Source organism: Sinocyclocheilus rhinocerous, unplaced genomic scaffold, assembly GCF_001515625.1.
Source record: "Sinocyclocheilus rhinocerous isolate Xijiao unplaced genomic scaffold, SAMN03320098_v1.1 scaffold1403, whole genome shotgun sequence".
Classification (NCBI taxonomy): domain Eukaryota; kingdom Metazoa; phylum Chordata; class Actinopteri; order Cypriniformes; family Cyprinidae; genus Sinocyclocheilus; species Sinocyclocheilus rhinocerous.
Window position 1 is genome coordinate 156383 of NW_015641009.1, and position 13616 is coordinate 169998.

General features: G+C 35.9%; 3 protein-coding genes across 3 annotated transcripts in view; 1 reads left to right on the top strand and 2 right to left on the bottom strand.

Annotated features, from left to right (window-relative positions):
- Positions 1-2322, bottom strand: part of recql4 (RecQ helicase-like 4) — a 24500-nt gene extending 22178 nt beyond the window's left edge. Inside the window, exons 1-5 of the mRNA XM_016569620.1 lie at positions 2185-2322; positions 2001-2091; positions 1817-1850; positions 1618-1718; positions 1353-1499 (exon numbers count right to left, since the gene is read on the bottom strand). Of these exons, the coding sequence (XP_016425106.1) occupies positions 1353-1499; positions 1618-1718; positions 1817-1850; positions 2001-2084 (366 nt within the window). The 5' untranslated portion in view covers positions 2085-2091; positions 2185-2322. The remainder of the gene's footprint in view (positions 1-1352; positions 1500-1617; positions 1719-1816; positions 1851-2000; positions 2092-2184) is intronic.
- A 279-nt stretch (positions 2323-2601) lies between these two features.
- Positions 2602-4162, bottom strand: LOC107753472 (LIM domain-containing protein 1-like). The gene is made up of 6 exons (XM_016569623.1): positions 4036-4162; positions 3672-3739; positions 3526-3588; positions 3288-3418; positions 2962-3013; positions 2602-2815 (listed from the first exon to the last, which is right to left on the bottom strand). Exons 1-6 carry the CDS (start codon positions 4160-4162, stop codon positions 2735-2737), a joined length of 522 nt encoding a protein of 173 aa, XP_016425109.1. The 3' UTR covers positions 2602-2734.
- Positions 4163-5745: 1583 nt separating this feature from the next.
- LOC107753473 (CUB domain-containing protein 1-like) lies at positions 5746-12063 on the top strand. The gene is made up of 7 exons (XM_016569625.1): positions 5746-6221; positions 8575-8790; positions 8855-9211; positions 9296-9661; positions 9806-10003; positions 10916-11296; positions 12029-12063. Exons 1-7 carry the CDS (start codon positions 6158-6160, stop codon positions 12061-12063), a joined length of 1617 nt encoding a protein of 538 aa, XP_016425111.1. The 5' UTR covers positions 5746-6157.
- Positions 12064-13616: the final 1553 nt, after the last annotated feature.

A 13616-nucleotide genomic window follows, 5' to 3' on the forward strand; every position in this document is an offset into this window, starting at 1 on the left:
AGCCTCGTTCAGACTGTCAGCCCAAATCCGATTTTTGTGCAAATCCGATTGAAATCCGATCATATTTAGATAGTCTAAACAGCAACGAACTACATGAAATCCAATTTTTGCAAATCCGTTTCGAGCTACATTCATATGTGGTTTGGAATCCTATTCAAATCGCATTCCTGGAAATCCGTTTCAGTCTGACCGGTCAGATCGGATTTAGCGTAGCTTTTTCACGCCCTCACGCCATGTAAAACGTAAACACGTCAGACGTTTTTTTGCAGAAAACATGCCAGAAACAAGCTTGTGTCGTTGCGAAGTGCAAGTCAAGCGGAAAAACACAATATACTGCTAGTTTACGCACCTCTTCGAGTTTTGAATGTAGCGGAGACGGCAGCACCGAATAAAGCCGCACATTCCAGCTTCCTGCGTTTCTGCCGCTGCCTCACAAGACGAAATATAATAATACAGCGCAGCTGCAACAGCAACATGTTGTCATGTCATAAGACAACATCTGTATTGCAAACTGTATTGTTGGTTTTAGCATATGCATACCAACGCAAAGACATTGCAATAAAGCCAATGCAGATATTCATTAAAATGAAAGAGCGCCAGAGTCACAAATTAGATCTGGTGTGGACAGTCAAACATCTAAATCAGATTCCAATCGGATACACAAATAATCGGATTTGGACTGACAGTCTGAAAATCGGATTAGTCAAAAATTAGATTCATTAAGAATTGCTTCAATCAAAGTACCATTATTTGTTAAAACAGTTAAAACAGTCACACAGATTAAGTTATGTAATGCAAAAAGCACAACATAGTAAAGATTAATCAGTGGACATGTTTCTGAATATTTTTACCAATATAATATACAGATTTTTCATTATGTCTTTTTAATAAAATAAAATCTAAACTAAAGAGCCATTTCCACCAAATATCACAATGATATCAGTCAAATCAGTAGAAAGGTTTCTGAATATACACAGTAACAAACATCAACATAATTGTTCTTAGAATTTTAAATCTTAAAACATTTATTGAAAAAAAATATATTATATACATGTCTTTTTTATTCTCTTTTTAATTAGGCCTATTCAAAATTTAATTCTATAGTATTTTACTTTTTAAATTAAACTTTTTTACTTTTATTTTTACTTTTTAAATAAAAAAAATAGTTTTTTTATTGCAGAAGACTGATTCTTTTTTTTTATTAACTTGATAATTTCTTACTTTTATTTACTTTAATTCAATATGAATAATAATTAAATATCACAACATATCACATATTGTCATGAGATGAACTTGAGATCATTTTTTTTATGATATCACCCGGCTCAGGATACAGTGTAAGTCACATTCACCTTTGTTAAAGCTCCAAGATTGTTTTTCAACTTCATGCCAAAGTACTGAGCTGAAGCTTTCAGCGTCTCTTTGTCATCTGATGACAGTTTTGGTACAGCAGCCGGCAGACTCTTTCGGTTGAGGTGAGACCCCCAGCATCCAGATTCCTTAAAACAGCGAACACATGCACGTTTAATAAATCGATACATAAACAGGTATAATCTTCAGAAACTACAAAGACGGCTGATGAATGTTAAAATTAATGAATTAGATTTGTCCTCTTACAGCTGTAGAAGGCTGACTCTTTGGGGGTTTTGTGTGCTCCTCCTGCCCAGTGCCATTCCTTTCTTTTGCTTCTTTAAGAGAACGGTATTCTTTATAGAGTTCTGCAAAAACAACAACACACAGGGTACAAATAAATAATTAAATCCTAACACGGACATACGTCACTCATCAAATTACAAACACAAGGCAATAAACTTACGTCTCGTCTCCTCTGGAGCTTTATCGATGTCGTCCTTCAAAAGAAAGGGTGTTTTGGACAGTATTAATTTAACAACAACAGAAGAAAACAACGTAAAATACAACGTATAAAAACAACAACACAGAGCATATAAAACAACTTAAAAACAACACAATATTCCAGAATACTGATGAATACACGACACCTTATTAGGTTTTCTGTTGTTTGTTTGGAAGAAAGACTGTTCCCATTTCTTCAGGAGGATTTTAACATCATTGTATCGATCCATTTATTCACTTTATCCGTGAAAACAAATAGAAACACAAACACATCCAGCAACCTGTTTGACTTTATAATTCCTTCACAAAACACATCGACATCAGACTCACTATAAAAGGACCATGTCAGTTATACAGAGACGCGTATGTTTCAGAAAAGACCATATTTATCTTAAATAAATGAGCACTTACGTTTATCACTCGACTTTTCACTGAACGCGCCAAATGTCAAATCAGCGTTGAAAACAATAGATGACTTCCGCCTCTTTCCGGTAATGTCATAATAAAAGTCCCGAACAAACTCATCGCAAAGGACAGATTGCATAGTCAATTTTATTAACTTTTCTTTAAATAAAATGGAAATATCCAATTTAGAATCTCTTATATATAAATATAAATATTATTAAGTAAACATCGTTTTTATGACAACACAGTTTGGTTTGGTAGCAAGTTGAATTAATAACATAATACATGCTATTTAATACTATTAATAATATACTAATGATATCAAAAAATATATCATGGCACTTATATATATTATATGGTATTTAAATTAAATTTTCATGTCAACATTTATCAATTACATGGTACTTAACAACAATACAGTGGTACAAAAACATAAACAATGAATAATTATTATTTTCTTCAGACTGAACAGTGATTAAATGTTGCTTTTTCCTTCATAACAGGCCACGTGGTAGCTTTTTCCCATGGACATCACTCGCACAATCTCATTTGAACCCTGTGTACATTAAAAAAAAGAAGTCACTATTTCAAGCATGATTATTTATCCAATAGATGTTCTGTATATGATATCAAATATTACACGTGATATCAAAAAATATCTGCAAAATAAAAATATTAATAATAAAAACTGTAGAAATATACCTTAGTAGGAAGGATGAGCTGTTCACATATAGCACATGTCTGTGCCAGAATCCTATAAAACAAAAATTAGGCCAAATAAAATACAATCAGACATAACAATCAAAGAATATTCACGTGTTATATAACTTGGGTTGCTTTTCTAGGCAATAAAATGGTTAAAATATATATATATATATAAAAAAAAAAAAAAATGTTTAAAGTGTCAACAGACACTCAAAGAAATTTGATTAGGATTTAATCTAATAGACCATTAATGAATAACTAGGTTTTATATTCACTGTATGTCCGTTGTCTGTGCAGACTGTACATGTCAGTGTGTTGTTCACCTGTGGTAATCTTTCACACAATATATCTTGTTTTGTGTGTCGACACTAAACGGCTGTCCCTCCAGTTTCTCATTACAGATGACACAGCGGAAACAGTCAGGATGGAAGGACTTTCCCAAAGCCTGGAGCACCTAAAGGGGCCAGAGAGGTCATCTTACTAATAGATCATGTGGTAGGAAACATTAAACAACATTCTTTCTATCCATTAAAACACACACAGAATGCTTTTCAGGCTGACCATATCTGTGATTAAATATCCGCAGGATGTGCAGACCTCTGCGAAGTGCTTGACGCTGGAATACTACAAAACAAAGGAAGCATTAAAAGCACAATCTTCTAAATTTAATTTAAGAAATAATTAACAAACAAGACCAGACCACAGACCAAATAATCCTCCTCACAGAACACCCGTCCTGAAAAGTCATAAAATGCCTTCCCTTTCAGTTCCTGGCCTGCGTCGAGGAGATGAGAAAACATGCACATGATATTGAGTTTATATTGACGTGCGTAAAATTAACATGTTGTGAAGCACCACTTTCGAGCTACATTCGTATGTGGTTTGGAATCCTATTCAAATCGCATTTCTGGAATTCTGTTTCAGTCTGACCGGTCGGACCGGTCAAGTCCTCACGTAAACACGTCAGATGTTTTTGCAGAAAACATGCTGAACATCTTTGCAGAAACAAGCTTGTGTCATTGTGAAGTGCAAGTCAAGCGGAAAAACACAATATACTGCTAGTTTACGCACCTCTTCGAGTTTTGAATGTAGCGGAGACGGCAGCACCGAATAAAGCCGCACATTCCAGCTTCCTGCGTTTCTGCCGCTGCCTCACAAGACGAAATATAATAATACAGCGCAGCTGCAACAGCAACATGTTGTCATGTCGTAAGACAACATCTGTATTGCAAACTGTATTGTTGTTACTGTTGTTTTTAGCGTAGGCATAACAACGCAACGGCATTACCATAGAAACCAATGCACATTCCGTAAAAATGAAAGATCGCTTATGGACACACAAATCGGATAAGAACAGTTGCAATACGTTGTGTGGACAGTCAGTTATTCAAATCAGATTCCATTTAGATATGCACAAAATCGGATTTGGGCTGACAGTCAAAAATTAGATTCATTAAGAATTGCTTCAATCAAAGTACCATTATTTGTTAAAACAGCCATTAATGTCACACAGATTAAGTTATGTAATGCAAAAAGCACAACATAGTAAAGATTAATCAGTGGACATGTTTCTGAATATTTTTACCAATATAATATACAGATTTTTCATTATGTCTTTTTAATAAAATAAAATCTAAAATAAAGAGCCATTTCCACCAAATATCACAATGATATCAGTCAAATCAGTAGAAAGGTTTCTGAATATACACAGTAACAAACATCAACATAACATTATGTTGTCTTCTGCATCACAACATCCATTGTCTGAAGATGAATTTCTCATTCCCACAGGTTTCTGCTGATTGAGTGCTGGCTAGTGAATGCTGGTTTTGTCTATGGAGCAAAAAGGGTTTAACAGATTGTGAATTAATTATTTATACCTTTCAGAAATGTATCTTTCTTTTGGAAAATGACATAATGGCGCTGAGTGTTTTGCTTGTAGGAAAGATTTTAGTGTGTGAAAAACGGTCATTTAAAGGCACCAAAATCTGTAACCACAGGGCTCAGTTATGAGACAATAGCCCATTAATGGGACAATTTTCTATTTGAATGCTTTGATGATCAATCATAGATGACATACTCCACACTAAATAAATGCATTTCAGTAATCCATTTCCTGCAGTCACATAGTTTTAATGGTATGTAAATGGATGTATGAGATCAGAAAGGGGGAAACAAAACAAGAAACATAATGAAAGTGTTGTCTCTTGTGATACCTGTTGGATGGGTTATCTAATCTAGTTATCTGTTCGTGTTTGGTGACTTTTGCTCCGGGCTGTTGGCATTGAAATGACTGGAATGCTGTTGTCTGCGGGCATGCGCGGACTCATTACTTCAAAGCACAATAGTAAGTGAGAAAAAAAATTGCATAATTAAAATAACATTAATTTGACACATTTTCCTTGAGATATTTACACAGTATAATGTATTTAATTATTAATAACAATTGCATTAAAATTATTATCAATAAATATTAAAATAGTTTAAAAATGATCAAGACAACATAAATCAAAGGGGAGTTTAAACAGTTAAAAAAAGATAATAATTAAAATAATGCTACATAGTTTAATAACAGTCAACAACTTCTGTTCATAAACACCTAAACTACCACTGGGCGAAATCACGCATCCTGCCACAGTGAAGGAGTGGCTCATGAATATTAATAAGTTGTGATGACGTTCTCTAGAAAACCTTCCAATAGAGAGCCGCTTGACTCATGAATATTACGCGATGTCCTCATGCAGGGCTGAATCAATCTTGACTGAGGAAAACCTAAAATCATGTTAGTTTATTTTGTAAACGTGAACTATCACAGACGTTAAATCGGGTGGATTTTGTCTCTGAAAAATTCAACGAAGTGTTAATCTATTATTTCCTGATTTATGCGTGAATTTATGATTAAATCTCCTGGATCTATCAGATTCTCTTCGGTTAATGTAAGTTAAACTGTTTCTTGAATAATGCAGTCGCGTTTTTCCAGCTGTTGGATCCCGAACGCAAGTTTGGACAGGTAACTTGCGCGCGCACACGCCCTTCTCTGAGCACAACAGGTATCAGAATCAGGAAGCGCCTGTGTTGTCAGACAAACTCAATCCACCATGCACGATCCAAGGGTTTAAATCAAACAACACACACACACACACACACACACATATATTACTTTGGAAAGTTCAGTAACCTCTGAAGGAGAACGATGGGTTCATGCGTGTTTCCAGTGTTCATGGGATTGATTTTACTGCAGATTCACAAAATCTCAGGTGAGTCTACAAAGAAGCAACACCCCAAACTCGTTTTTACCATCCTTGTCACTGTCATTTTTCGCTTATTAATCGTTTGTTAAGGTTTAATATTCCGAGCAATTGAAATATTGCCCATGAAATATATAGATATATTTGACCTTAAAAGCTTAAAAAGTGATCAGGTATAGGCTAATGATTTGACAGTTTGAGCTGCTGGGAGGGTTTGTTGCGTTTTTATATTGAGACACTTCATTTCATTGAACCATGATGGGTATTGATAACAAATTCTTACATTAATGCATATAAAATGACTAATATCCACTGTTCTTCCCAGCAGATCTGAATCTGGCCTCCCTTATGGCTTAGCACTGTCATTTGCATATATGACAGATGCTGTGAAAAATAACTTGTTAATTATTGACTAACAATCTGCTACTGTACAAATGGAGGGCGGTTTACTGTAACATGCTCTTGGGCAGGGAGGGAAAAGCATAAGACTTTCACTGTTTTCTCTATAGTGAAATGCTTGTCTGAGAATGTCAGTGTTTGCTTTTCTATTGACATTTCAGCTTTAGGGACAATGGACTTTCATTTTCACAGCGTGGGAAGTGACCTTCAAAGTGTTGCAGATGTATTGACGGTCAGAGCTGTGATTTTGAATGACTAAAAAGAGCTAAAAGGATTTGTGTCTAGTTTAATGGGTTATTTGAAAGTTTGGGTAACAGATTTGTTCTTTTTTCAATGCCACGGATGCCTTAAAATGTACATCAAAACAAACTCACATTTGGGATTTCCATTGTATATCTTCCACATACAACTTTAACAGTTATGTTAAACAAATAACTTGGTTAAAGGAATACTTTACCAATTTGCTGAAAATTTACTCACTCTCAGGCCATCCTAGATGTAAATGAGTTTTTCTTCATCGGAACAGATTTGGAGAAATGTTGCATTACATCGCTTGTTCACCAATGGAGCCTCTGCAGTGAATGGGTGCCGTCAGAATGAGAGTCCAAACAGCTGATAAGTCCATCAATGAACGTCTTGTGAAGTGAAAAGCTGTGTGTTTGTAAGAAACAAATCCATCATGAAGACATTTTTAGGTTTAAACCATTGTATCTGGCCAAAATACAAGTTCTCTATCCATAATATTGCTTTATGAAAACATCATGTTGTCAGAATTAAGAGGGAAACAGATCAAGCACCGTCCACAAGCAAAAACAGTTCTATGTTATTGGTGGATTTTGGTGTGAGAGACAACAGGAGATGGACTTTTTCACTGCAGGAAACGTTATTATGGATTAGAACTTTGTCTGCTTTACAAGATGTTGATTGATGGTCTAGATCAGGGCTAGGCAAGTTCGGTCCTAGAGAGCTAATCCTGAAGACATTGATTAGCTTGTTCAGGTGTGTTTGATTAGGGTTGGAGCTGAACTCTGCAGGACTGTGGCTCTCTAGGACCGAACTTGCCTACCCCTGGTCTAGATTGATGGATTTAGTTTAGAATATCTAGAGGCTGGAGAGGTGTGTGTTATATAAATATTTGCAGATGTTGTAGTCATTCTCATGGGGTAATGTGAGACAGTGTGGATGTTTCTCTTCTGCGTGGTTGCTTCTGTTTTGTTGAAAGTTAGATTTGTGCAATCGAAATCATGTCTAAACTTGTAAACATCTTTCGATCAAGTGAGGTACGAGATCTCGATGCATTTGACCAGTGTTTGACCAAAGTAGACTTTACCAACCAACATCTAAGCCTAATTTCTAATAGGCACTATATGAAGCATATGGACATTCTATCATGCACCAAACTTTCTGCAACGTCAGCATTTCTCAGAGTTATTATGGGCAAGGCACTTTTTTTTTCTTAATTAGGGAGGATCCCAGAATGCCTGACAAGTGTAGTGTAATGCGCGGCTATGTTGGTTCATGGACTCTTCCTGTTCAAACTTTTACCTTGTGTGAATCAGTTCTTTGTGTTTCTTTTTTCTGTTTGCTTTCATGTGGGTTACAACTCTCTGCTTTATTCAAGCTGTTCGTTTACGTGGCTCTGTATTGATCATTTTGTAGGGCAACTCTGTGTCCAAGAACAGTCTAGAGGAATTCAATGCTTGATTTGAATTTTATTGCATCATTTTTCTAATAGAATAAGTCCAAATAAAGGCCTGTTCACAAAAAGCAAAAACAGTATAAAACCAATAAACAAAAAGTCAGTCTAAACTGAGAGGGAGAGAAAGAGAGAGAGAAAATCACACAAAAAAACGGAAAGTCATTTTAAGGTAATAGCAACAAATATCAATTTCAATACATTACTTTGCATTCCACAAATTTTGTAAAATACATATAAAAATATGTATTTATTTATTTTTTGCAGAATGTCATAAAATAGAAGTGACCCCTGACTCTGGCACCATCGTAATCTTCAGCAAAAAGGCAGGACATGGTCTGGACTGTAGCGTGTGTAAGGATGAAGGTCCGTCTCAAACCTGTAACTCCAACCTCAGACTTACTGAAGCTCAGCCCACCACCGTAACTTTCAACTGCTCTCAACCGGGGGACGTCTTTAATGTGGCGATCAACCAAGAAATCGGTGAGTAACAACATGCAGATTCTGAATTATCCACTTAATACAAATCACTTAAATCTCTACACAGATTGCTCAACAACAGACTGCAGCATCATTGCAGTGCATCCGGATTCAACCCGATTCCTGGAGTTCACCAGAACCTTTACCTGGGATCTGAAGGTTCAGTCCGGCAAGGTGTTCCAGCTAGACTTCCCATCTCCAGGAATTAGACAGATCAAGCCTTCAGAATCCTGTCCAGACAAACACACCTACACCATCACCGCATACCAGCGTGCAGGACCGGCCAACATCGGCTCGTTCTGTCGGAACGGTACCATCAGCCGTATCCAGGTCTTGTATAGAGGTCGAGTGACTCTGGAGGTTCCCAAAGGTACAGACCTGAACTCATCTGACTTCAAAGTGTCCATGGGACCAGCAGCAACAGGTTAGAATGAGTGATTTTACTTAACTTCATTAGTGTTTAGCTTCTGATTGCAATCATTTTATTCCTTGTTTTTTGCATCTCTAGGAGTAGTTGAGATGGATGTCAAGCTGCCCAGAGGACCGTTTTCTGTTGATTTCTTTACTCCAAACTACGCCACAGGCTACTACGATGAACAAAAAATGAAGTGGAACTTTGCTCTTAAGCCTATGCACAATTTTACTGTTCGCTTTCAACATTACGCTCCACCAGAATGCCAAAAGAAAACTGTTATGTGTGATTATTCACTGGGAGACAAGACTTCATTCACAGTGGCCCCAACAGAAACTCAACCGGCTAATAAACAGGGAGATTTCAGCCTGACTCTGGCCAACTGTGATGCAAAGAAAGTGGCGAATGTTCCTGGGCTTTCCTTGAACTTCAACGTGGAGGTGTTCAGGAGTGGGACTCCATGTAAGGAAAAAATGAGCCTATAACTTTGGTTTTGTGTCTGAAATCATTGTTTTTGAGTTTTTAGGGTCAGTTTGGTACCTTGAATATTTCATGCTTCTAAGTTGCTGATAAATAACATGCTGTTCATCTTCCTATTCTGTTCAGATCTTTGCACTGTGGATCTCCGGAACGAGGAGGGATTGAGTCTGCAAATAGAAAATAAAAACCCGGAGTCGTACTGTGAAATGAGCTTGAACTCTGTGATGCAGGAGAAAATAGTGGTTCCTGCGGGCACCAAAGCTGACCTGTCCTTCCTCGACTGCCCCGTGCAGGATCTGCAGCTGACAGCCACCAAAGTCATAGGTAACTACAGCTCAGTTATATGTCACAATGTTAAAGAACCTTCTAACACAATGGAAAGGAAAATCTTTAGATTTAGAAAAAATACTTTGTTTGATCTGGCTTAAACTCATCAGAGAAGTAAAATCACACAGACTTCTCTTGTCTAGTCATTGCAACTGATGTGCTGACAGCTCTTCTGGCTGTTTTTGTTTTGTGGTATGTATGTAATGTCACCTGTGGTCTCAAATTTAATTCAGCGTCAAGCAGAATATAGAATTTGAATGTAAGGTAATAAAATTTCAATGCTCTAATTTTTCAAAATCAACAATTTTATAGATGGATAGATAGATAGAACTAAATGAAAATTCGATTTTTTTTTACTCTTTTAAATGTAATTTTTTTTTTAAAGATTTTATTCCGGTTAAGCTTTTGTAATGAAAATGTTTTATTGTTTTAATTAAATTAATGATAATAACCCAGAAGAGGACTTCATTTTCCAGAAAGCACTACCTGTGTTGAATTTTCTTTGAATTGCAGTTCAGTGAATTCCAATTCAACTTCCTTTGGGGTGTGGCCAATTAAATTAAAATTGAACTCATGAATGGAAAAGGAGCTTTTTTTTTTTTTTGCACCGTTCATTACAATATTTTTTTGTAGGATAGTATAGCAAGGATTTTAGACTTTTTTTTGACAAAAGTTCAAAGTTGACAAAATGACAATTTTGAAAACCCTGAATGTCATTCCAGAAAATCCATCTGTCCGATGTAAACATACAACAAATCTATCAGTATTTGTGCATGGCAGCCTTTGATCCTTTTGCAGAAGTGATTTATATATTCATTAAATCACAATCTTGACAGAATCATTTTGAGATTCATTCACCACTTTATTTTGATTTGTTCGTCGTCTTCCCTTTCCTCAATATAATTATAGACTGTCCCAGTGTGTCTGCCCGTGATGTGACCGGGCCGTCCCTCACCATTCCCACTCTGGACCCTAGCCTTCCTGTTCCCCTCCATCAGTTCACCTGGCTGCTCCGTTTGCGGGATCAAAGCACCGTGGATCTCATGTCTCCAAAGGGAAGCTACCTGCACCAGTCTCTGCCAGACAAGCAGTGTAACGAGAGAGTCTCGCTGCTGATCTCTGAGACCGAGGGCTCCAACATCGGCCAGTTTTGCTCTGCAGCTGAAGGCACTATCCAAAAAATCCAAATCAAAGGAAACGTTTCCATCACTGTAACTCCTAAAACCATAAAAGACCTGAGCCAGGAAAAAGGACCTTTCTTAAAATTCGGCATTAGTCCAGAGATCACGGGTAAGTACACTACTGGTCAAAAGTTTGGAATAATTATGATTTTATTTTCTGGAGTGTTTTTGAATGTCTCTTGCTGTATGCTTACCAAGCCTGCATTTATTAGATTACAAATACAGTAAAAATAGTAAAATATTATTACAGTTTAAAATAACGGTTTTCTATTTGAATATATTTTAGTGTAATTTATTCCAATGATGAAAAGCTGAATTTTCAGCATCATTATTCCAGTTTTCAGTGTCACATGACCTGTGTTATTATTGGTAACTAAAACCATTATGAAAATGTCATTATTTGAAATAAATTTATATAAAACTTTTATTTAATCTAGTTGCCAACATTTTTAAGTATATATTAGTTTAGCTTGAATACTGGAAAAAACTAAATGCATGCCATGTTTAATTCAGTGCATTCTTTGCAATAACTATACTGTTCTTTTGCTTTTTTTCATCCCAATTTTGTGCAAATAGACATATCTGTTGGCAATCAGATGAAACAGTGGGTTAAAAAAAAGACGTTTTGGCACATATACTACATATCTGAGTATTAAATGCATATAAAAATGTTAGTATGTATACTACATACTGTAATAATAGTATAGTAGTATGCTATTCTGAACAAAGCTGAATTGAGTTTGAATTCAAATTCAATTTTGCCATTGCTTCTTGATATATTATGAACAATTTTTCAGATATTTGTATAGTCTAATGAAATATAACACATATTTGTCTCAAGATTTCCTCATACATCAAACACTGGACGACATCTGACTCAATGTTCTCCAGGGAAAACACAAGCTGAAAAAATCATCAAAAGTGACACGTGGAGGCCATGTGTTTTATGTAAGTGTATAAACTCTAATCCAAACAATAAGCCACAGTCTACAGTAACATTTTGTTTTTTTGAGCTCAAGGGCCAAACAGAATCCCTTTTTTTGGGGGGGGAGTCAATTAGACTAGGTTAGAAATATTGTCTAGATGCTTCACTAATGCAGATGGATTTAAGGTGTGATGGGGAAACTCTATGAAGTTCTCACCAGTCTGCAGGGCCTGCTTCTCCTTTAGAAGATTCAGTTCCACCACAATGCCATTGATCTGCTGTTGCAGGTCCTCCAAAGCAGCGCTGGCTCGAGTATCTGAGTCTTATAGATAGAGAGATCTTAGGATGGATTACAGGAAAAAAAACAAACAAAAAAACTGTTTGACCCTAAAATTATGCATGAAGTAAATGAAGCCTATTTTAAAACCATTAAGATGATGTAATTTATACTGATTTTAAAAAGTGGTATGGTAATGAGAATCACCATAAATAAATAAATATGTAATTTTTCTTTAATATATTTAAGACATTTTAATAAATGTAATTAAATGTACTTATATTATTTATTAAATTATTTATATCATCATTATTGATTATATTAAAAATAGTGATCATTCAGTTGTATTTTAATTGAACTTTTAATAGATCAAATTTAATTTGAACCTTGAGAATCAATTGTGTTAAACTGATTCAAATTGAAAATTAGTTATGTTAAGATTAAAAACACACCCAAATGTATTAAACATATCAATGCTAAATGTATTAAACATATCTATGCTTACGGAGTAGGAAACTGAGTTTACTTTTCTTCAAACAGCAACTTTTAAAGAAAATATGCTTTACACAGCGATGCTCTGCAACTTTTTTCAACATTTAGAATTCACACAAAGCAGACGAAACTCAACAAAAATGAACAAAAACCATCCCGTCTCACCTTTTTTGGCATTGGGTTTCTTTTTGGGAGCGTTCTGCTGGTGTGAGGTGTGTGTGAGGAGCAGCAGGACCCCCAGCAGAAGACAGCCGTCTCGGAGTCTCATGGTGAAGTCTGGAGAATGAGGAGAGATCTCAGCGTAGCTCACAGAGGAAAACTGCTGTAATAAGAACCTGCTGCGTTTGGTCTTCATCCTGAGCAGAGAGGAGGAGTGACGTCCTCATACACCTCACACACACACACACACACACACACTCAACAATCCTCACGCTTAAAGCTCATGGCTGGAAGAGTTACATAAACTACACACCGTGTGCTGGTTTCACACAGAATACATTTTGTGAATTATGTCCTCCAAGCTAAAATTCAAGTAATTGTAATATAAAAATGTGAAGACAATAAAGCCACAATAACATACATTAAAACAAGAGTCAATTAACTGTATATAACAAAAGTAGAACTTCATTAAAAAGTTGAATAATGTTCTCTAGACAAGAACAGGACAGTGTAATTGTTTTTTTAATACTTATAAAATATTAATTACATTATCTGTTGCCCAGAATAGTTTGATTT

Bases quoted from the DNA above. Each gene is read 5' to 3' on its own strand.
- LOC107753472 (XM_016569623.1), bottom strand. From the start codon at position 4,162: ATGTTGCTGTTGCAGCTGCGCTGTATTATTATATTTCGTCTTGTGAGG. The intron at 3,014-3,287 runs GTGAACAACACA...TTTGTTTTATAG, and splicing joins TGTGTGAAAGATTACCACAG to GATTCTGGCACAGACATGTG. The intron at 2,816-2,961 runs GTATATTTCTAC...TAATGTACACAG, and splicing joins AGCTCATCCTTCCTACTAAG to GGTTCAAATGAGATTGTGCG.
- LOC107753473 (XM_016569625.1), top strand. From the start codon at position 6,158: ATGGGTTCATGCGTGTTTCCAGTGTTCATGGGATTGATTTTACTGCAG. The intron at 10,004-10,915 runs GTAACTACAGCT...ATATAATTATAG, and splicing joins GACAGCCACCAAAGTCATAG to ACTGTCCCAGTGTGTCTGCC. The intron at 11,297-12,028 runs GTAAGTACACTA...ATTTGTCTCAAG, and splicing joins CATTAGTCCAGAGATCACGG to ATTTCCTCATACATCAAACA.